At 67.5% G+C, this 21,507-nt stretch overlaps 1 protein-coding gene across 1 annotated transcript; it reads right to left on the bottom strand.

Moving 5' to 3' along the window:
• Positions 1-325: 325 nt before the first annotated feature.
• Positions 326-17,691, bottom strand: GAS6 (growth arrest specific 6). The gene is made up of 15 exons (XM_056129804.1): positions 17,537-17,691; positions 17,246-17,412; positions 12,172-12,196; positions 11,322-11,384; positions 8,573-8,695; positions 8,120-8,242; positions 7,747-7,869; positions 6,548-6,669; positions 6,103-6,221; positions 5,556-5,745; positions 5,095-5,259; positions 4,353-4,521; positions 2,064-2,236; positions 1,081-1,309; positions 326-683 (listed from the first exon to the last, which is right to left on the bottom strand). Exons 1-15 carry the CDS (start codon positions 17,604-17,606, stop codon positions 529-531), a joined length of 2,016 nt encoding a protein of 671 aa, XP_055985779.1. The 5' UTR covers positions 17,607-17,691; the 3' UTR covers positions 326-528.
• Positions 17,692-21,507: the final 3,816 nt, after the last annotated feature.

Below are 21,507 nucleotides of genomic sequence, written 5' to 3' on the forward strand. Positions count from 1 at the left end.
TGAGCGCCCCTCGGGCCCCCAGCCCATCCCCGCCCCCACCCCGCCTCCAGCCCCACACCAGGCCTGCAAGACCCAGCTCCTGTAACCCTATGGCCTCGACTCGACGACCCCCAGGCTCTCCCGACATCAGCCCCCGTGACCCTCAGCCCCCTGACCCCTGGCCTCTGTGACCTCCGGGTGCCCGACCCAAACCCCAGCCCTTTCCCTTGACCTCAGTCCTTGACCCCTGGCCTTTGTGACCTTAGGCTTCTCACCCCCCTCCCGTCCCTGCCGCCCCCCGTCCCACTTCTGGGTGCTGGGGATGCAGGAGCAGAGGCGGCCAGAGTTAAAAAGTGGCTGTAAATATTTAATTCCCCGACGTTCCAATCAGAAAGAAGCATTTGGTAATAAAAATAACAGACTTCTTTCCCACGGTCTCTGTGTCTGTGGGTGCTGCTGAGGTGCTCAGGTGCTGGGCGTGGTGGGGCTGGGTCCTGCTCCAGGCGGCCTGGCCCTGAGACGGCCTGGGCTGCCCCCTCCCTGCCCGGGCTATGGGCCGGTGGGGGCGACCGGGGGGCAGGAGTGGGACAGGATGTCGCTGTGCTTGTGGGCAGCCTCGTCCGGGTCCAGCGTCCTCTGGTTGATCTCCAGTGTCATGCAGCCGCGGTAGAAGGCCGTGACGGGCACCGAGGTCACCGGCACCTCTGGGCGGGGGGAACGAGGCCACGTCAGAGCCCTGATGGTGCTGCCCGCCAGATCCTCCGCCTGCTTCCTCCAGCCCCGGCCGTGGGCTGGCGCCGAGCACTGTGGTCCGGCTCTGGTCAGTGCCCGCCCGGGAGGAGGAGACGGGAGACACACCACGCCATCTGTGCGGGGGCCCAGGGGCCACTGCCCTGGGATCCTGGGCCCTCTCCACCCCCCGCCCGCCCGCACTCGTGGCCAGCCCCCACAGGTGGCCACGGGCCTGTGATGCTCCCGTGGGCCTGGATCTCGGGGACCATCCTCCCTGGCGCTTAAGCCAAGCCAAGAGCAGAGGGCACCCGGGCCGGCTCCCCCCAAACAAAGTCCAGGAGCGCCCGGCACAGGGCGACCCCGTCCTACCTGGCAGTCCCCCGACGTAGGTGAGCACCGAGCCCTGCAGGTGTCTCCCGAGGACGGCCAGCCTCTCCTGCAGCCCCGCGGGGCTCAGTTCACGCTGGCCACACGTGCCGTCCACCTCCAGGGAGGCCAGGCTGCTGCTCATGGACACAGCCAGCACGTGCTCCTGGCCGTCACAGACCTTGATCTCCATCAGCACGAGGGGGACGTTCTCCACGGCCAGGACCACCAGCTGTGGGGGGAGGCAGTGAGCACTCGGGTGCGGGAGGGAGGGCGCGCTGTCCAGGAGCGTGACCTGTGTCCTTGTGAACAGCAAAGCCTCGGCTATTTCTAGGTGTCCCACGGGCAGAGCGCTGGCGAGCTCTAGCAGGAGGCCACAGAAAGCTGAGGCCACCTCTCACTGAGGCCCAGCGACTCAAGTCCCGGGCCACAGAACACGGGTGTTCTGGGACCAAGAACAAAGACGCGGAGCTTCGTGCCCAGAGAACTGGCCGCACGTGACACCAGCACCGAGCCCAGCCAGAGAGAGCCAGTGTGCTACAGAACACACGCGGGGCTCCACGGCCAGACACATGCTCTGACAACACGCAGGGACACAGAATCATGCTCTGACATGGGACTGGCTCATGCTCTGACATGGGACGGGATCACGCTCTGACATGGGACAGGATCACACTCTGACATGCCCTGCATGACCTGCCCCCTGCTGGGTGCTGCTGGGAGACTCCAGTGCTCCCTGTGACCCGGGGCCCGTACTGGGGGGAATGAGCACTGTGCCACGGAGACTGAGAGTTCGGGCTGCTTCGGGAGCAGGGAGACCAAGCAGCAGCTGCTGGCCGGGCTGTGGGGGGACAGCGTGGAGCCTGCATTCGGCCCTTCCAGGGGAGATGGACCCCAGAGTGCAGGAGACCCCAACAGCACTCGGACTCCATGGCAGAGGGCAGCCCGTGGCGGGGGGGGGGGGCTGCCCTGGCTGGCACCGCTACCTGCTTCTTGAGCTTCTTGGTGGAGTGGTAGTCCACGAGGGCCACGGACAGGGCCACGGTGCGGTCCTCGCCCACCAGCGCCAGCAACACCCCCGTGTCGGTGGCAGGGCGGATCCGAGCCACGATCTCTATTCCCCAGGTGGTCTCGGTGCCGACTTCCGTGGACGTCCAAGCTGCAAAGAAGGCGGCGCATCAGCAGGCCATCCGGGCCGACCAAGGGCAGAAGTGAGCGGCACGTGGCACCCGGTCCCACAGACCCGGGCGGAGAGCCGCGGCGACCACGGGGGACAGGGACCGGCCCCTGCAGTGACCGCGTGCAGCCAGCTCACGGCAGCCCTCGGGGACACGAGGCTTAGCCCACAGGGCTGGGGGGTGCCTGTGCTCCTGACCGCGCAAGCCTCCCTCTGAGCTCTCCTCGTGCGGGGCCTCTCCTCCTCCCCTGGGTGCCGTGGCACCCGTGACGGTCACCTACAGGCACAGGCACAAGACCTCATCCCCTGTGGTGGGGCCCCAGAGCCGTAAGGCTGGGAGCTCTGGGCTCAGGGCGAGGCAGCTACCGTGACACCACCCCCAGGCCACGCAGCGCACGCACCAGAGCCATCGAGGCAACTCTCGGAGCCTGGGCACACGCTTGTGCTCCGAATCCAGAATAGGGGGTGGTGCACGTGTTCCGGCCGCACGTTTCACATCCCATACAAGTGGGGCTACACGCGCTCCTGCCCACACAGGCCATATCCTTACAGGATAAATGTACTACAGAGGCGCACCTTCAAACTCCATATCCCATGCAGGGCGAAAAGACACACATCATATCCTGTACAGGGTGGGGTGCATGTACACATACACGCACATGTCATGTCCCGTAGAGGATCGGGGTACATGTGCATGTACACATACACCACGTCCTATACAGATTAGGGTACACATGCATGTATACACACGTCATATTCTGTACAGGGTGGTTGTACACATGCACATACATGCCTGACCCATATCCCATATAGGTTGGGTGAACATGTGTTTGTTATCGTCTCAATTCATTAGATACAGGTGTGGGCCAGACAGACTACCTGCTGTTGGAGGAGTGGTTTCCAGAATGGCCCGTGTACAAGCCCACGGCCTCCCGGTGCCCCAGGTCAGGGCTACTGTAACAGGCAGGTCAGAGAGAGAGAGAGGGTCAGGAGGGGTCGCTGGTGACCAGCGCAGGCCAGGCACCCTCGCAGGGCCGCAGCACGCGGGAGGGGCTGGGCCTTCACCTTGCGTTACATTCTGGTGCCGCAAAGCTGCCAGTGGGTCTCCGTGCTGAGGGCTGGTCCCCATCTCTCCCTCCTGCTGGCTGAACCCGGGTCAGTTCTCCACCCTCTGCTGACCCCAGTCCAGCCTTCTCCCTGGGGCGCACTTCTCTCATCTGTGGGGACTGCTGGTGTGGGCCCCCGGGGTGTGACTGCTGGGGTCAGGTAGCCTCTGAGAGTGGCCCAGACATGCTGGCGTGCTCCATGCTCTGGCCCGTGAGGCAGGACCCCTTGTCGAGGGGGTCTCGGAACTCAAGCTGGGGAGGCCGAGGACCAGCTGTCCCCGCCAAGCCCCCGTGTGGCCTAACTTCCCAGGCAGCCACCATGCAGTCTGCCCACGTGAACATGGACGCAGAATGAGACACGTGTCCGCATGTGCTTGCGGAAGCTGGGGCATGGCAAGGCGTGTGTGGCCGAGGAAGGCGGGCTGGGTGGTGCGTGTCCGGCTGAGGACAGACAGAGCGGGTCGGAGGCGTGAGTTCTGGAACTGGGGGGCCACGCTGTGTGTGTGTGTCCCTGTGTCTGTGTGTGTGTCCGGGCGCGTGGCGGCACAGAGCAGAGCTGCCTGCACGGCTGGGCTGAGCGCCAGGGCCGAGAGCTACACGCGTGCATCGGGTCCCAGGTGCAGCTACGTCGGCCGGAGGCGGGCAAACTGTGCAAGCCGGCCTGGCTGTGGGGTGTCCTGGCACGCGGTGGCCCGTTCGGCCAGACTAGGCGCCCGTCTGGGGCTGTCACCGGTGTGGGAGACAGTGCTGGCCACAGGCCTCCCTCCTGCGGGCCACGTGGTCCCTATGCACTGGGCAGTGGCGCTTGCTGACGCCCAGCCTGGGGGCCTGCAGAGGGGTCTCTCCTGCACCCTGGAGCGGCAGCGCCAGGCCCAGCCCCTCTGACTGTCTCCTGGCCCTGCTGGATGGGGCCTCCGCCTGCCCGGAACCGAGCACGTCCCCCCGCCATGACGGGTGCCTGTGAGCTCGGCCGGAGGTGGCCGTGGACTCACCGTAGTCCAGACGGTAGACGGCGAAGCCACTGCCTGGGAAGAAGGAGCCGGGCTCGGTGGCTGAGAGGCACTGCATGCGGCTGTTGGCCCGCACCGTCTCCTGGATGGCCGTGTCCTCCCCGTTCACCCAGTTCCAGCTCCGCAGACAGCCGTCCAGCCGCGGGTTCATCTGCAACGGGACCGTGTGGTCAGTCAGCGCCCAGTGGCTCACTCGCGGCCAGGCTGCTCGGCGGGAGATCTCAGGGCCATCCCTGACCACACGGGACGTCACGTGGGACCAACTACTCTGAGCACCGGGGTCCCCCACGAGACAGGGCAGCTGCCCTGTGCTGGAGGCTCGGGGCACTGTGTGTCTGTGTGTCACGTTTGTGTGTGCGTGCACGAGGTTCTGGCATGTGCGTGTCCGTGTGTGTCCCTGTCCGTGCCTGTGCATGTGCACGAGGCTCTGGCACGTGCATGTCTGTGTGTGTGTTTCCGTGTCTGTGTGTGCAGGAGACTCTGGGCACTGTGTGTGTCTGTGTGTGTCCCCGTGCTGTGCGTGTGTGCACAAGGCTCTGGGCACTGTGTGTATCCCTGCGTGTGTGTGTGTGTGTGTGTGTGTGTGTGTGTGTGCGCACGAGGCTCTGGCTTGTGCGTGTCCGTGACGGGAGCCTCTGGACACGGCCTCCAGGCCTGGGCTGAACCTTGGTGTTGTCAGAGACGCGACCACCTCCCCAGTGCGCTCGGGAGGATGGCGACTCACGGGCTGGACCAGGTCTCTGTGGCTGAAGGGGATGCCGCCCACGGTCAGGTTGAGGTGGTAGAGTCCCCGGTGCAGCTGGAACAGGTCCCCGGACACGGCGAGCTTCATCACAGCGTCCTTGTTCACCTTCACCACCAGGCTGTGCTCCAGCTCCTCCACCGAGATCTGCGACAGCTGCACTCAGGGCCGGCGGCCAGGCTGGCCCTCGGGACCACCAGGCCACACACACTGCCCCCCACCCGACGGGCTCTGCCCCTTGCCCTGCCCAGCCAGAGGGACTCGCGCCAGGGCCGGCCTCGGGTGGCCCCCGGGAGTGTGGCCGCTCTCTCCACGGCGGCTCTCACGGGCTGCCCCAGGCACTGTGGATGGAGCAGGCCCGGTGGTCCTGCTCCCGTGGCAGGCGGACCACCACCTCGTGCCCGGCGGGCGGTAAGGGTGCCCTGTGGGCCCACGGCACTCACCGTCTGCCACGCGCCGTGGCTGATAAAGGGCCCGCTGCTCGTCACGCGGCCCACGCCCTGGTAGTGGAGCTGCAGCTCCAGCCGGCCGGCCCGCAGGCCGAGGACGATCCAGCTGCTGTCCCGCTGGCCGCCCGCAAAGAAGAGCACGCCCTCGGGGTCGAAGGTCCTGAACTCGAACTCGGCCATGAACCTGGGGAGCACAGAGCCTCACTGGAGGCACCAGCTGGCCCGGGTAGCGGCTGGGGCGCCTGCCTACCTGCTGGGCCCAGGCCCTGGGGCTGAGCCTGTGCACAGCGCGCGCGTGTGGTGTCTGCATGCGTGCGTGCATGTACGTCCGTGCATGTGTGCACGTGCAAGTGCAGCTGTTTGTGTCTGCACAGGTGCGCATCGATGCGGGTCTGCCTGTGTCGTGTGTCCGTGTGTGTGCTCCGCGCACGTGTGCCGTCCATGCGTGTAGTGCTGCGCGGGGCGCGTGTCTGGGGCTGTGTGTGGCATGTGGTGTGCACGTGGGGGCTGTGTGCGCCGCGCGTCCGGAGTCGCCGCTCACCGTGTGGGCTGCAGCCGCTTGAAGCGCAGGCGGATGACGGGCGTCCCGCTGAACATGCGGCCCAGGTACAGGGACTTGATGCTCCTGGCCACGGCGAAGGACACGCAGGGCAGGATGTCCTGGGGGAGCAGGGCAGGGCTGCTGCCGGGCGCAGAGGCTCCGGGCCCACCGGGGGTGCCCGCCAGGAGCCCCCGCCCTCCTGCCCATGCCTGTCCAGAGGCACGGGAGGGAGCGTGCGCACACGGCCCACACCAACAGGACGTGGTGCCCGGGACGCCCAAGGCTGCGCCTGCCTGTGACCGGCCCCAGAGCCCAGGGCTTGCAGTGGCCAGAGGGGCCGGCACGTGTGTCTGGGGTCGGCCGGCCGGCACCTCCCCGCCCGCACGGGACGGCTGCTCCAGGCGCACGGAGCCCCCGGCTGTGGGGGTGGCGCCAGGGACGCTACCTCGCAGGTGCTCATGTCCGGGGACAGCTTGAGGCCCCCGCGGCCGTCACAGTGGCAGGTGTAGCTTCCGGGGCTGTTGGTGCAGGACTGCTCACAGAGGCCCAGGGCACACTCGTCCACGTCTGCCGCAGGAGGGCCGGAGTCAGCGCCAGCTGCCACCACGCCTGTCCCACTGACCCCCCATGCTGCACTCGGCCCTCTGTCCACGTGTGTGTGTGTCTGTGTATCTGCATTTCCATGTGTGTGTCAGTGCACTGTGCACACGTGTGCAGGCACACGCCTGACCCTGCCACACGCTGCACCGGTCCCCTGTCCACGCCTGTCCATGCTATACGCCGTGGCTGGCCCTTTGTCCCCACTGACCACTCCACGCTCACCCGGCCCTCTGTCCACGCCTGTCCCCCCACACGCTGTACCTGACCTCCAGGTACATGTTCCTGGCTGTCCACCCTCCTGCCTGCCCCCCACTGGCCTGGCATCTGTCTCAGAGCTTGCGTCTGTTCTCCCTGGTGGGGGACGGAGTCACCGGACCCCTGAACGAAGGGAGGCGGGTGGGGCATGCAGCAGCCCACAGGCCTGTCCAGCGCCAGCCTGAGGGTCTGGACAAGACTCTGGGGCAAGGGCCTGGCCCTGAGGGGCTGAGAAGTGGCCTGCGAGGGGAGATGAGACAAGAGGGGCAGCGACATCCCATCAAGGGACCTGAGTGAGTGTGCGTGTCAGGGAGTGTGCACATGAAGCGGGGGTGTGTGTATGTGCCATGAGGTGTGCATGCAAGGGTGTGTACACGTGTGTGCCCCGTGGTGTGAGATCAGGACGTGTGTGTGCATGTGTGTGCTATGGAGTGTGCACACAAGGGTGCTTGTGTCCATGGGGATGTAATGGATTGTGTACACAGGGTGCGTGTGTGCGTGTGTATATCATGAAGTGTGCACACGAGGGCGTGTGCATATGTGTCATGGAGTGTATACGTGTGTATGTGCATGTGTGTTCATGGAGTGTGCACACAAGAGTGCGTGTGTCGTGGAGTGTGCACATGGAGGTGTATGTACATGCATGTGTCCTGGGTGCATGTGCCCACAGCATGCGCAGACTGCCTGCGTGTGCGTGCGTGTGACATGGGGCATGTGAATGTGTCTCTGCGGGCCCATGACAAGCCCAGGCGCTCCCTGCCCCTGCCGCCCGCGTGTCCCGAGAGGCACCTTGGCAAGCCTTCTCCTGGGCGTTGAACGTGTAGCCGTCCTCGCAGAGACAGGAGTAGGAGCCGGGCAGGTTCCTGCATCGGGCGGCCCCACACGTGCCAGCGTCTGCACACTCGTCCACGTCTGCGGGGCACCCAGAACCAGGCCCTCGCGTCAGGGACCGGGAGTGGAGCACGTCCAGGCTGCGTCCCCGGCTCAGTGCAGGCCACGGGGCCCTCCCTGCTCCCCCGCATGGCCGAGCTCAGCAAGGCCAGCAAGCGTGTGTGGGGCGGAGGGGGGCCGACTCTGGGCTCCCACCCGGCCCAGCACACGGGACGCAGCGGCTACCCCAGCCCGAGGAGGAGGCTGGGAACTGGACGCCGCGGGCGCCTACCTTGGCAGCTGCTGTTGTTAGGCGCCAGGGCGTATCCGCTGTAGCAGGCGCAGTGGAAGCTCCCGGGCTGGTTGTGGCAGATATGCAAGCACCCCCCTTTCTTCTGAGCACACTCGTCGACATCTGGGCACAGGACATGGGGGGGCAGCGGGCCGGCCATGGGTCACCCACTGACGCTGGGCCCACGTGGCCAGGAGCGGGGCCCTGGGTCTGACATGGCTCCCCAGGGGCTCCGCTGTGGCCCAGATGCAGGGGTGGGGGAGGGAGGCCACGTGTCCCCCCGCCCCAAGTGGGACTCGGCACGCATAGGCCTACGCTCCTCCCGCCCGCCACGCCTGACCCCAGGGCCAGGAGCTGATCTGTCCCTCTGGGAGACTCGGGAGACTCGAGGGGCCGTGCAGTCTTGGGGGGGGGGTGTCCCGCCCCCACCCTGCCGCCCTCCCAGACCCGCACCTGAGTCACACAGCGGCCCGCCCCAGCCCGCCCGGCACTGGCAGTAGAAGTTGCCCTGGAGGTCCTGGCACAGCAGGGTCCGTTTGGCATCACAGGGGTTTGGAGAGCACTGGTCAGGGAGGTCTGCGGGGGGAAGGAGGACAGGGGGAGGATGGGAAGAGGAAGAGAACTGTGGTGAGTGCCAACCTTCACCCAGACGCGGCCCAGGCTGGGCTGGCCTCGAGGGCGCCCTCTCGGGTGGGCCCCCCGGGGAGGGCAGCGCAGAGCTCCTCCTGCCTCCGAGCAGTGTGCCCCAGGACTGGGCAGGCCCTGGGTCTGGGGAGCTGACCGTGGGGGGCCGACCTGCAGCTCAGGCCTGTGCAGAGATGTGCAGCTGCCCGCAGACACGGACAACCCAGCGCCTGCCCCCGCTGCTCCCCCGGAGCCCAGTGGTTCCTCAGCTGCCCCTCAGGGCCGTGAGGAGAGGGAGAAGGGGAGTGGACGCCTCGGAGCTGTGCTCACACACCCATCGGTGGCCACGTTCCCTCCAGCCCAGGTGGACGCACAGGCCAGGGCAGCTGCCCACCCCTGCAGACGCACGGCCCCTTGGGAGTGGGAGGCCGGCCACACGCCTCAGAGCACGGGGCAGACACAATGACCAGCCCGTGGCAGGGCTCTGAGCCCCCCAAGGCCACAGCGCTGCCCCTGTCCTGGCAGAGACCCCCGGCAGCTGGAGGGCTGAGGGCAGCGTGCTCGGGACGAGCCCCCAGGGCCACCCCAGAGACGCTGCTGGGCCCCAGACTCTGCAGTGTGGAAGGCACCAGGCCCCGCGCACTTGGGCTGCTGGGCCTGGGCTCAGCCTGACCCAGGCACTTGTCCTGGCCTCTCCAGAATGCCCCCAGGGCCGAGCAGCCCCAGGCCAGGATGCCCCAGGCCGCCTCCTCACAGTCCTTTACTCTGGCCAGAACGTCTTGGCCTTTAAGACCATATAGGGTTGAGACCCCCAGCATAAGAAACTGCTCTGGGGTTCTGACACACAGACCCCTGGGGTCCCTGACGGAGACCCCCGGGGCCCCCAACACACACAGACCTCCGAGATCCACGACACACAGCAGAAGGGAGCGAGGGCGCGTGTCCGAGGGTCCGAGGGTCGCCCGTGCCAGCGGGCTGGAACCCAGGGTCGTGAGAGGGCTGTGTCCACAGACCTGCAGCTCTCGGGTGAGGGCTGTGCGGGGCGCAGGGCAGTGCGGAGTTGGGCAGCTTAGCCCTGAACCACGCCAGGGACCGAGACCAGGGCCCCTGCCCGGGTGACTCAGGAGGCGAGATCGGAACCAGACAACCCCCCTGCGAGTGCTCGAGTGCCCCCGGACAGTGGAGGGATGCGGCGCCCCCGAGACCCGGGCACACGGCTCAGGCCTCAGCCCCGCTCCTGGTCGGGCACCGTGGGCCGAGGGTCGGGGTGTCCGTCCCCCGCCGCGGGGTTGGGAGCTTTGAGGCGCTGACACAGCCCCAGGGCCACTGACTTGTCCTACAGGGGAAGGTGGTGAGATCCACACCCCTGCGTTCGGGCCAAAGGCTGCCCACCCTCCCGAGGCCGCCCAGGGCAGGAGCCCAGGAGCCTGCTGGCTGGACGTTTCGGGGCTGAGTCTGTGTGAGGAGATGGGCCGGGTCAGGGCCAGGAATGCAGGTGACGCAGTGAGTGTGGACACTAGCCAAGTAACGGACTTCCCTAGCCGCTGAGTGGAGCCGGGCGGGGGAGGGCGGGGATGGGGAGGGGCCGCAGCTGGGCCAGGCAGGGCTGAGGCCTGAGCCGTGTGCCTGGGTCTCGGGGGGCCGCATCTCTCCACGGTCCGGGGGCACCCGAGCACTCGCAGGGCCGACGGCCCTCCCCCATGGAGGCTCTGTCTGGTTCCGATTTTGCCTCCTGAGTCTCGTGGGCAGGGGTTCTGGTCTCAGGGGTCCCTGGCGTGGTTCAGGGCTAAGATCCGGACCTGGAGGCTCCCACCAGTGGCACGCATGTCCGCCTGCCACCAGCAGCGTGGGCCCCAGATGAACCCTGGAGGCGGGGGAGGGCCTGTCCGGGAGGCTTGGACGCTGAGTGGACAGGGGTAGCCCTGGGACGCAGGCCGGACTGTCAGGGAAGGGAAGGGCCTGCACCTGCCCTGAGCCACCTTCTTCTCTGTGAGATTTGCCTTCCCAGGAGGGCCATGACACCTGCGGCCAGTGGGTGGAGACGTGCTGATAGACACAGCGGCCCTGCCCCCCACCCCAGGGCCCCCCGACCCTGCCACGCCCCGCCAGGCCCCACCGGGCTGGGCAGCTCTGAGCCACTGTCCGGACCCACAGGACCCCCTGCCCACTCTCTATGGACGGTGAGCAGAGTCCAGCAGCCTGGCGACGGAGGGCCACTGCACCAACACTGACCGAGTCACCCACTGGGCACAGTGCACTTCCCGTCACAGGGGTCCCGACATCAGTGGCACTGTGGTAACCTGACCTGTCTGTGGGGGGCAGAGGGCAGGGGATGGGCCCTGGGTGGGTCCTCAGCGGGCCGCGACTGGGCTGGAGTCTGTCCTGCAGACAAGCCGTGTGGGGACATCCGCTGCCTGCGTCAGTGAGGGTCAGGAGGCAGCCTGCCCACCACGTGCACAGAGCCCACGGGAGCCGATCACGTGCCTGAGCGTCCCTGGGGCTGGTGACCACGAGACTGTGACTGGGCCTGCAGGGTGCCCCGGCTGCCCGCTCAGCTCCAGACGAGCGAGAGACTTACTCTGCACGCAGGTCACGAAGCTCGGGCTCTTCACGTACGGAGACCCGTACTTGCTGATGCACTCTGCAAGAGAAGGTTCGGCCTCAGCGGGGGCCGTGCCATGCACACCGCCCTCTCACTGACGGGGACACCCTGGGACCCGGGGCCGGAGGACCCCAAGGGGGGGCCGGAGCAGAGGCTGTGAGCGCCCCCCTGGCCCAGGGCCTGTCCCCGTGCTGTCCCCTGGAGGCTGCGGAGCGAGTGTGCCCCCCTCTGGGGACCAGTGAAGCCCAGCAGCCGAGCCCACCCCCAGGGCACAAGGACGGAGGCTCCTGGGCTGTGGTTCCCGGGGACTCCGCCAGTGCCGTGCAGGGGCGCAAGGGGAGGCCCTGTCCCGCGTCTTAGCGGCGGTGACGCATCAGACACACCGCAGAGAAGCGTGGGGCCGATCTGGGGCGAGGGTCTCGCCTGTCCTGCTGTCCAACAGCCACCGAGGCCCTACTGACTGCCTAGGTCCAGAGCCCGAGAACAAAGTCAGGACCGCCGATCCTGCCGAGTCAGGAGCTGGCCAGGACCGGGGAAGCGCAGGGGAGACCACGGGGCCAGGACCACACGGGCTGGACCACAGCACGGGCCAAGCCCACACGGCGGGATCTCACAGGGCAGACCACGGCACAGGGCAGGGACCACGCCGCAGCATGTGGACACGGCTGGTCTGTCCTGCATGCCCTGTGGTGCCAGACTCACCGTGCTGGGAGGCCCCTTCCCACGGGAGGAGCCTGGGACCGAGACTGACCCGCTGCCTGCGCCGGGGACAGTCTCCCCAACTAGGCCTCTGGGACAACGGGACCAGGGAGCGCGCTCAACTCACCCAGGTATCGAGGGTAGAAATAGTCCTGCAGAGAGAGAGAGAGGCACCGTTGATGCCACGGCCGACAGGAGCTGCTGGCAGGCACCGGGGAGCTCTTGGCGAGGGAGGGGACGGCCAGGCCCCTGGAGGCGGCTGAGCTGTCCCTCTCCTCCCCAGCACAGCCAGCCGCATGGCCCCTTCCACACAGCACGTCAGCGGGTGGCCCTGACACGGGAGCCAGAGAAGGCCTCTGACACCAGGTCCTGCCGGGGCGGGAGGCCTGCGCTGGTGGGGCAAGTCACGGGCTGTCTTGCCTCTGGGTCACGGACAGGACACAGGGCAGCGCTGTCGCTCACGTGTGCTCCGCTGTGTGTGGAACAGCCACACGCACGCCTGAACCAGAGGCGACAGGGACCCAGCGGTCTGCTGCTGGGACCGGCGAGAGCGTAGGACAGGGGACCCCGCGGAGCCGCCACGAGCCAGGAGCACACCCATGGGGCAGCCGTCCTCGGGCCCGGCTTCTCGCTGCTGAGACGCTGAACAGGAAGACGGGAGCGGAGTCTGAGACCACCAACCGGAGCTACCGAGCCAAGGTCGAGATGGGCAGGACGGCACCAGCCTGAGTGGCACCCCGGGAGAAGGACTGAGAAGGACCCCGGGAGCCCCGGAAAGCCTCTGCCACAGGGATGAACAAGGGCTGCGAGAACGGACATGGAAGGGGGACGGGCGGGTGGGAGGGAGGGGGAGGGGGGAGAGCAGAGCGAGGGGTGGGTGGGCTGGGTGGGGGCTGAGCGGGCGGGCTGACAGAAGGCCGGCCAGACGGAGGAATGAGGGTGTCAGTAGGGGGACGGATGAGCAGGCACGAGATGGACATGCGGCAGCTGGACAAAGCTCTGAGCACTTGGTCTCAGCTGCAGGCGAGGAGACCGACCTGCAGAGGCTGATCTTCGGGGCCTCAGGAGGCGGCCAGTGGCGGCGCCAGTAACAGGGGCTGGGAGTGTGCAGCACAGCCGGATGGGCCCTGCGTTCCCAACACAGGGCGGGTGTGTGCTCTGGACCCACAGACCACCCACAGCCGACCCCCGAGGCCGAGGGACACAGCCCCTGTCAACGAGAGCCCAAGCACCGCGCCCTGGAGCCTCGAGGACCCACAGGTCACAGTCCCCGCCCGCCGCGGGGCTGGAACCCAGAGGGATCGTGAGCCCCCGAGCCTGCACCAGGGCTGGGCCCCCACGTCCATCCTGTGGCCAGTGAAGGGGCTCTAGACACGGACCTGCCCCCTGAGAACGGTCTGGGCACGTGCAGAGCATCTGGAAAGGGCCACAGTCTGGGCTCGGAAGGCGCCCTGGCAGGCAGGAAGGTCCCAGAGCAGGCCAGCCCAGGAGTGCTTCAACTCCACCTAGCCCGTGAGCCCAGCGGTGCCCTGGGGACGGGGCAGTGGCCAGCGGCCAGCAGCGCCCACACCAGCAGGTCCCAGCAGCACCCCCTCCCGGCCTCCTTGCGACCCCGCACAGGGCAGTGACGGCCCATAGCCCAGCAAGCGTCTGTGTCTCTGCTCGGGAACTGCCCACCCCGTTTCCAAAGGGGTCAGGCCTCCCCCCGGCCCATGGGCTTCTGCTGGAAACCAGCAGAACTGGTGACAGCGCCGGGCAGAGGGCTGAGTGGACGCAGGGGGCCCTGGGAGCAGACTGGGCCCGGGGAAGGGGTCCTCTCGGGGCCACACAGCTCACTCTGCAGTTAGCCAAGGCAGCCCTGCAGGACTCCTGCGTGGCCTCGTGGCTCCGTCCACGCTCCCCCGTTGCCCCACAGGGCCCCGTCCAGTCAGGCCCTGCTCCCGGCAGGAGAAGGGGCCCCCTCACCCCGACGGTGCCACCAGGGCCAAGTCCCCTCCTGGGGCACAACACCTGGCAGGACCCGACACGACAGGCACCAGCAAAAGCTGCCCCAGGCAGACGGGTGCCCACAGGGCCCTGGGACCCGGGAAAGGCACGTCTGGAGCCGAGGCCGCGACCCCAGGCAGCTCAGGGTCAGTAGGACACAGCAGGGTGAGGGCCAGGGAGCAGCCTCAGGGGCCTCACCTGGAGTCTGGGACAGGCCAAAGCTTTAGCTCCTGAAAGGGGAGTTTTGTTCCCCAAACAAAGGAAGACTTTCAGGGCTGTCAAAGTGCCCTTCGTGTTTCCACAGATCTGAGGCGTGGCCGGATGCTGTAATTTGCAGCCCGAAGAGCCCCTCTCCCGGTTCCTGGGACCAAGATCAGGAGCCAGCGGGCCTGGCACCAGGCACAGGGTGTCCTCACGGGGCCCGGCTGGGGCCTGGCGCCCGCACAGCTGCAGCCCCCCAGGAGCCGGCCTCAAACCCTGGACCTCAACCTCTGAGTCCCCCGAGGGAGGTCCCCGGACCAAGGGCAGTGGGCACCTGGGGGGGACCCGGGAAGGGCACAAGGGCTACCGCCGCGCCCAGGTCCCCGGCCACAGGCCCTGCTTCGTGGCCTGTCCCATCCCCAAGGCTGAGAATGAGCCAAGGGTGTGCCCTTCTGGGTGGCCGTGAGAGCCACACACAAGGACTCCCTCACACGCGTGGCTGTGTGTGCACACACACCTACGTCACCTGGTTCTGTGTGTGCCTGCATGTGTGCCCGCATGTCAATTCTGTGTCTGGTTCTGAGTTTGTGTTTACACGTGTCTAGGCTGGGGCAGCTGGCAGGCAGAGGGGTGTGGCACACGGGTGGCTGTGCTCAGTCGGTCACAGGACGGGCGACCTCTCCATCCTCCCCTCCCGCCTCCGAGGGACCCGTGCAGTCCCAGAGCACGGCACCCACTGCCCACATCTGCAGGAGCCGGGAGTGGGCGGTGGAGGGGCGTGAGGGGCCCAGAGGAAGCAGAGAGAGACGGGCGCAGGGTGCCCACAGCTCAGCGGGCACAGGGGTCACGCTCGGCACACTGCAGCAGGCCTGGCACGAGGTGGCAGCTTTATCAGGGCAGCGGGAGGAGTTGGCCACGCCGCGGTCCTGAGTTCCTTCCCTCCGGAAGCTGCGGGTGATTACGTGCAAGGTGTCGGCGTCAGGCTGCCGCCGCCTGCAAGGTCCGAGCAGAAGGAGATGCCTGGCCTGTCCGTGAGGCAGGAGAAGCCAACGCGGGCTCCTTGGGACTCAGCCCCGCGCCCAGGGCTAAGGACCCCCGGCGGGAGGCTCGGGGAGGAACTCAGATTAGAAGTGGCAACAGCAGGCGGCCTGAACACTCGGGCCAGAGGAATGTGAGGGAGTGGCCGGCCGGCCACACAGGTGCACGGCTGGAAGGGGAGGCGGAGGACACAGCTCGGAGGTCAGGCGGCTGCTCCCCTCCCCCAAAGAGGAACAAAACCCAACTGGGAAAGATCTAGATTAAGCAGGAAGACGCCAGAGCAAACCCAGCAACAGTTAAGTGCTAAACAAGCAGAAACGGTTCCGGGTCGAGCCAGCTCCAGCGGCTGACATGCTGGGCGGCAGGACTCCAAGCCTGACCCACCCCACCTCGGACGCCAGCCCCGAACCCTGAATCTGACCTGAGCCCCGAAGGCCTCAGCCCCCACGCAGCCCCCGCCAGAGCCTTCCAAGAACGCGAGATGCAGACCTGGTGGCCGGTCCTGGACTGGCCGGGGCTGGGCGCAGGGGAGGGTGTGTGAGGCTTCGGCGGCAAAGGGGGCACTTTGGAAGCGGGGGGGACTCTCGCTGTGCGGGGACCCGAAACAGCAGGGCCGGAGCCACTGTTCCCTTGTCTCCACCCCGTGACTCGCAGGCGGGCCGCCTTCCAACATCTGAGCAGGCGGAGTGGGGCCAGGTGCGGGCCGGGTCTACAGTTCTGGCCAGGCGGGGCCTCTCTGCCTCAGGAACGGGCTCGAAGGCAGCCAGCAGCTCCGGCCGTCAAGCCCCTTCCGCCCGTGAAACAGCTCCTGCGTGCAGGACACCCTACGCCCACTCTTGAGGGCCCAGTGCATGGGCACAGAGTCTGCCCGTGCACACTGTGGCACCTCTGGCCTCTTCCTCAGCCTCCTCCTGCAGTCTCTTCGGGCTCCTCCGTGGCCTCCTCCTCTGTGGCCTCCTCCACGAGCTCCTGCTCTGTGGGCTTTTCTTCTGCGGCTTCCTCTGGGGGCTCCTCCACGGGCTCCTCTTCCGTGGCCTCCTCCTCGGTGAGCTCCTCAGCCACGGCCTCCTCCTCCGTGGTCTCCTCTGGATGCCTCCTCCGTCGGCTCCTCCTCCGTGGCCTCCTCCGCTGTAGTCTCCTTTGTGGCCTCCTCTGCAGTCTCTTTGGGCTCCGCTGTGGCCTCCTCCATGAGCTCCTCCTCCGTGGCCTTCTCTGTGGCCTCCTCCTCCGTGGGCAGCAGCAGCCCGAGGAAGGGAACTTGCAGCCAAAGGCAGCAGAGAACAGGTGGGGACGGGGACACGGGCTGCTGCCCCCCACCCCCCGCAGTGTCTCTGGGTCCCCTGCCCCGCCCCCAGCCCTGCAGTGCCAGGGATGGAGAGGAAGCCCGAGTTAGGGATGTGCTCCAGAGGGGGCCCTCCCAGCGGCCACACTGACGCTGCAGTGCGGCTGCACCTCAGAAGTGGCGGTTGGAAGCCCCCTCGGATCCTGTGTGCCAGAAGCTCCAACCTCCCTGCGGACGGCCCCCTGGTCCCAGGGATGTGAACTCCCAGGAGGCTGTCGCCCTGCGCAACCCCTGGGGACCGCAAGGCCCCTGCAGAGGCCATCGGGCAGCCCCACCTTAGAGGACGCTGAGTGGCCACCTGGCTCCAGGCGGGGGTGGGGGCCCAGCTGACACCGAGCAAGAGCTGGAGGCCGGGCGCTGCTTCCTGCACTGCCCTCCACGGGCCGGGGGGCCTTGTGCGGGGCAGGGTGGCCTGCCCACTTCTCACCCGCGGCGCCGGGAGAGAGGGCGGCTCCTGGGGCGCCCCCCAACACTTGCTCGTGGCTGATCCTGACCGGGATCCCAGCTGCCCCCGCACCGGGGTCACGCCTGCCGCCCTTCGCGGCCGCGCCCGCCGGGAGGTGGCCAGGGGCGGACCGGCCGCAGGTGAGCGCGCGCGCCCCGCCCCGCCCGCGCCCGCCGCGCCCGCGCTCACCGTCTCGGGGTCGTTCTCGAACACCTCGCGGGCCTCCTCCCGGCTGCAGAGCTCCTCGATGCACTCGCGCTCCAGATTGCCCTGCTTGGTCTCCTCGAAGACCTGGAAGGCGCGTCGCTGCCGGGGCCGCAGGAACTGCGCCGCCTCGCGCGCCCGCAGCATCACGGCTGCAGGGGGGAGCGGGTGAGCGCGGCCGGGCGCTGCCGGCGGGGCACTGCCGCCCGCCCGCGCCCCCGCGCCCCCGCGCCCCCGCGCCCCCGGCCCGGCCCGCGCCCCGCCGCCCTCACCCACCGTGCGCGCACTCCGAGGCCAGCAGCAGCAGCAGCGCGGCGCCCAGGGCGGCGGCGGGCGCGGGCGGCATGGCGCGGGCGGGCGGCGGGCAGGGCCGGAGTGCGCGGTCAGCGCGCCCGGGGGGCCGTGGCGAGCCGCGGGCGGCGCGGGGCGGGGGCGCCGGTCATCCCGAGCGGGCGGCGCCGAAGGTCACATCCCGGCGGCCGCCGCACCTCTGCGCCCGGGCCCGTCCGGGGGAGGCGCGCGGGGCGGGCGCGGGGCGGCGTCGCGGGCGGGGCGCGCGGGGCGCGGGGCCAGCATCAAAGGCGGGCGGGGCGCGGGGGCGCTGCCGGACGCCGAGGCCGCGGGGCCGTGAGAACCGACCGGGCGCCCCCGCCGCCCGTCCCCGCCGCGGCCCGGCGCGGGGCTGCCCGCGCACCCGCGCGCGGGGCGTCTCCTCCCCGGCCCTTGGCGAAACGCGGGCAGCGGCGCCCGCCCGGGGGGCTTCCCGGGGGCGGGAGCGCGGGCGGAGGGCGGGAGGCCTCGGGGTCCCTGGCCCGAGGTGGAGCCCAGGGGCTCGGAGGGGTGGACCGGGGAGAGGAGTGCGCAGAAGGATGTTCAGGGAGCAGGAGCGGCGTCCTGGCTGTCTTCCTGCCACCCGGGCAGGGCGGGCAGGCGGGGTGGGGCGCCCAGCTCGCCCGACCAGCTCTGCCGCTGCGGGTCCCGGCGGTGGGCGGCCGGGCTCAGTGATTGATCCCCAGATAGAGGCTGCGCGCACGTGACCTCCGGAGGTGCCTCTGCTGGGGCAGATGTCCAGGAGATCCTCGGTCCTGCGGTGGGCCCAGAGCAAAGCGTCCCCCCAGATGTGCTGGGGGCGGGGTCCAGTCCTGGCGGGGCAGGTGGGCTTCACCCATCAGTCCACCTGAGCCCTGCGGCCGGGCTCCTTCCCCAGACTGGGAGGCTCACACCTAAGCTTCCTGCCGGCGGGCAGGCACTGACCCAGCTAACCCCGCCCGCCTCTCCAGCCTGGGCACCACCGGGCCTGCCCGCCTGCCAAGTTTTCATACAACTTTTGTTTTGGTTTGGTTTGGGGCTGAGCCGCAGGCGCTGAGGTCTCGGAGGCTGAGGGTTTGGAGGCTGAGCTCAGGAATCCCTCCTGGTAGGGCTCGGGCACCAGGGATTGAACCCGTGCTGCATGCCTGCGAGGAAAGGGACCCCCTGGCTGTGTTCTCTCTCCAGGCTCCTCACGCTGCTTTCTGGGGAACCCTGTTTGCCGTCTCTGGCCCGACTTGGAACCCGTGTGCCCTGTGATGGGTGGAAGGCGTCCCGTTCTCCGAGCGCCGCCCTTCCCCCCCAGGTCTGCTCTGCGTGTGCAGAGGTGTGAGTGGGCCCCGGACAGCCCTGGACACTGCTGCTTCCTGCCACGCTTGCTCCTCTGTGAAGGGCGTGGCCGTGCACTGGGAGACTTCCTGACCCCTGGCCGGGGCCGGCGTGTCCTGGCTCCCTCAGGACCTTCCCATGTGGAAATCAGAAGTCCAGGGTCCTCGGGACCCCTTTCCCCTGGTCACTCGGTGGTCACTTCCCGCCACTGGCCTGTGGGGCCCTGTGCAGCCTGGACTAAGGGGCAGTTGGAGATTGGATCACTGTGTTCATAGAGCACGCTCATCAGCCACCGCGGTCCCCCACAGTCCTGTCCTGCACTCTGAGGGCTGTCGTGTCCTGCACACTGAGGACTGTCCCATGCCTGGGGACTATCCTGCACTCTGGTGGCTGTCCTGAGCTCTGGGGACTGTCCCATAGTCCGGGGGCTGTCCCGAGCTCTGGGGACTGTCCCGAACTTTGGGGACTGTCCCATAGTCTGAGTACTGTTTCATACTCTGGGGACGGTCCCATACTCTGGTGATTGTCCCATGCTTTGGTGATGATCCCATACTGAGAGTGATTTTATACTCTGGTGATTGTCCTGTATTCTGGGTATTGGCCTATACTCTGAGGACTGTCCCATGCTTGGTGACTAGCTGTCCTGTACACTGGGCACTGTCTTATACTCTGAGTACTAGTTCATACTGCAGTATTCTCCCTTACTCTGGGGACTGTCCTGTACTCTGGGGACTGTCCCGCGCTCTGGGGACTGTCCTGCACTTCAGGGACTGTCCTGCGCTCTGGGGACTGTCTTGTGCTCTGGGACTGTTCCGCGCTCTGGGGACTGTCCTATGCCCTAGGGACTGTCCCATGCTCTGGGGATTGTCCTGTGCCCTGGGGACTGTCCTGTGCTCTGGGACTGTCCCACGCTCTGGGGACTGTCCCATGCTCTGGGGACTGTCCCATGCTCTGGGGACTGTCCTGCACTCTGGGTACTGTCCTGTGCACGGGGGACTGTCTTGTGCTCTGGGGACTGTCTTGTGCTCTGGGACTGTTCCGCGCTCTGGGAACTGTCCTATGCCCTAGGGACTGTCCCATGCTCTGGGGACTGTCCCACGCTCTGGGGACTGTCCTGCACTCTGGGTACTGTCCTGTGCACGGGGGACTGTCTTGTGCTCTGGGGACTGTCCTGTGCCCTGGGGACTGTCCCACACTCTGGGGACTGTCCTGCACTCTGGGAACTGTCCTGCGCTCTGGGGGCTGTCCCATGCTCTGGGGACTGTCCTGTGCCCTGGGAACTGTCCTGCGCTCTGGGGACTGTCCTGTGCACGGGGGACTGTCTTGTGCTCTGGGGACTGTCCTGTGCCCTGGGGACTGTCCCGTGCTCTGGGGACTGTCCTGTGCCCTGGGGACTGTCCCACACTCTGGGGACTGTCCTGCACTCTGGGAACTGTCCTGCGCTCTGGGGACTGTCTTGTGCTCTGGGGACTGTCTTCTGCTCTGGGGGCTGTCCCATGCTCTGGGGACTGTCCTGTGCCCTGGGAACTGTCCTGCACTCTGGGGACTGTCCTGTGCCCTGGGACTGTCCTTACTCTGAGGACTGTTGTCTCCTGTACCCTGTGGCTGCCTTGTCCTGTGCTCTGGGGACTGTCCTGTCCCTCGTGCTGTGGCCCACCATGTTGGTTGCTGTGGACTCTGGTGATCGGGCATCTGTGTCCCTGCAGGACTGGGCAAGAGAGGGACAGGAAGCACGGTGTGGATAGCAGTGGCTCTGCCGGGCCTGTGAGGCTGAGGGTCTGCACACACCCGCCGCGGCTGTCCAGCGTCTGGACACTAGCCACTCGTGCTACCTTCTCGTTTTGTCTACAGTTGTTCTCCTCAGTGCACTGCCATGTTTTAACTTGACAAACTTTGTTTTTTAAACTTTTCAATTCTTCTAACAAGCCTGAACTTGCACCCCGTGCCGTAAGGGCTGGAGAGATGCCCAGTGGGCTGGAGATAGCTTGCAGGCAGGAGGTTGGATTGCATCTCTGGCACCGCATGGTCCCTAAGCACTGCTGGACACGTCCCCTGAGTCCAGAGCACTGCCCAGTGCGGCCCCCAAACAAGGCAAACGCACAGTGCAGCTGTTACGACAGATCTCATCCAGTTTATCACCGGAGGTCTCCTGAGCAGCTCACGGGACGCAGGCCCCTCCTGGCAGTCGGTGTCCAGCTGGGGCGGAGAGTGCTCGGGTGTGGGCCTGGACCCGGCGTGGCCGCCGGGCCCTGGAGGCCTCTCCACCTCGCCGCCACCTCGCCCGGGGCCCTTTTAAGCTCCTTTCCATCTAGGCTTCCAGGTCCGACTCTAAGCCTCAGACTGCTGACTGCACTGTTAGAGGTGAAGGTCACTCAGGGCCGGGGCGCAGCGTGGGACCTGGCTGACAGCCTGTGGGCTCCCACCTCCAGGCCCTGAGGGTCCTCCCTCAAACCTCAGCTCCAGGGCTTCAGAACCTGTCAGAGTCCAGACCAGGACTCGCTCGTGGAGCTTCCGAACCTCTGGTCCAAAAGGGCCCGGCTATGGTGTCAGCCCTCCTGGACGTCACTTCCTCCTCCTGTCTGTCACCCTCCTGGGTGTCACCTCTCCTGTCT

This window comes from Sorex fumeus, unplaced genomic scaffold, assembly GCF_029834395.1.
Source record: "Sorex fumeus unplaced genomic scaffold, SorFum_2.1 ptg000072l, whole genome shotgun sequence".
Lineage (NCBI taxonomy): Eukaryota > Metazoa > Chordata > Mammalia > Eulipotyphla > Soricidae > Sorex > Sorex fumeus.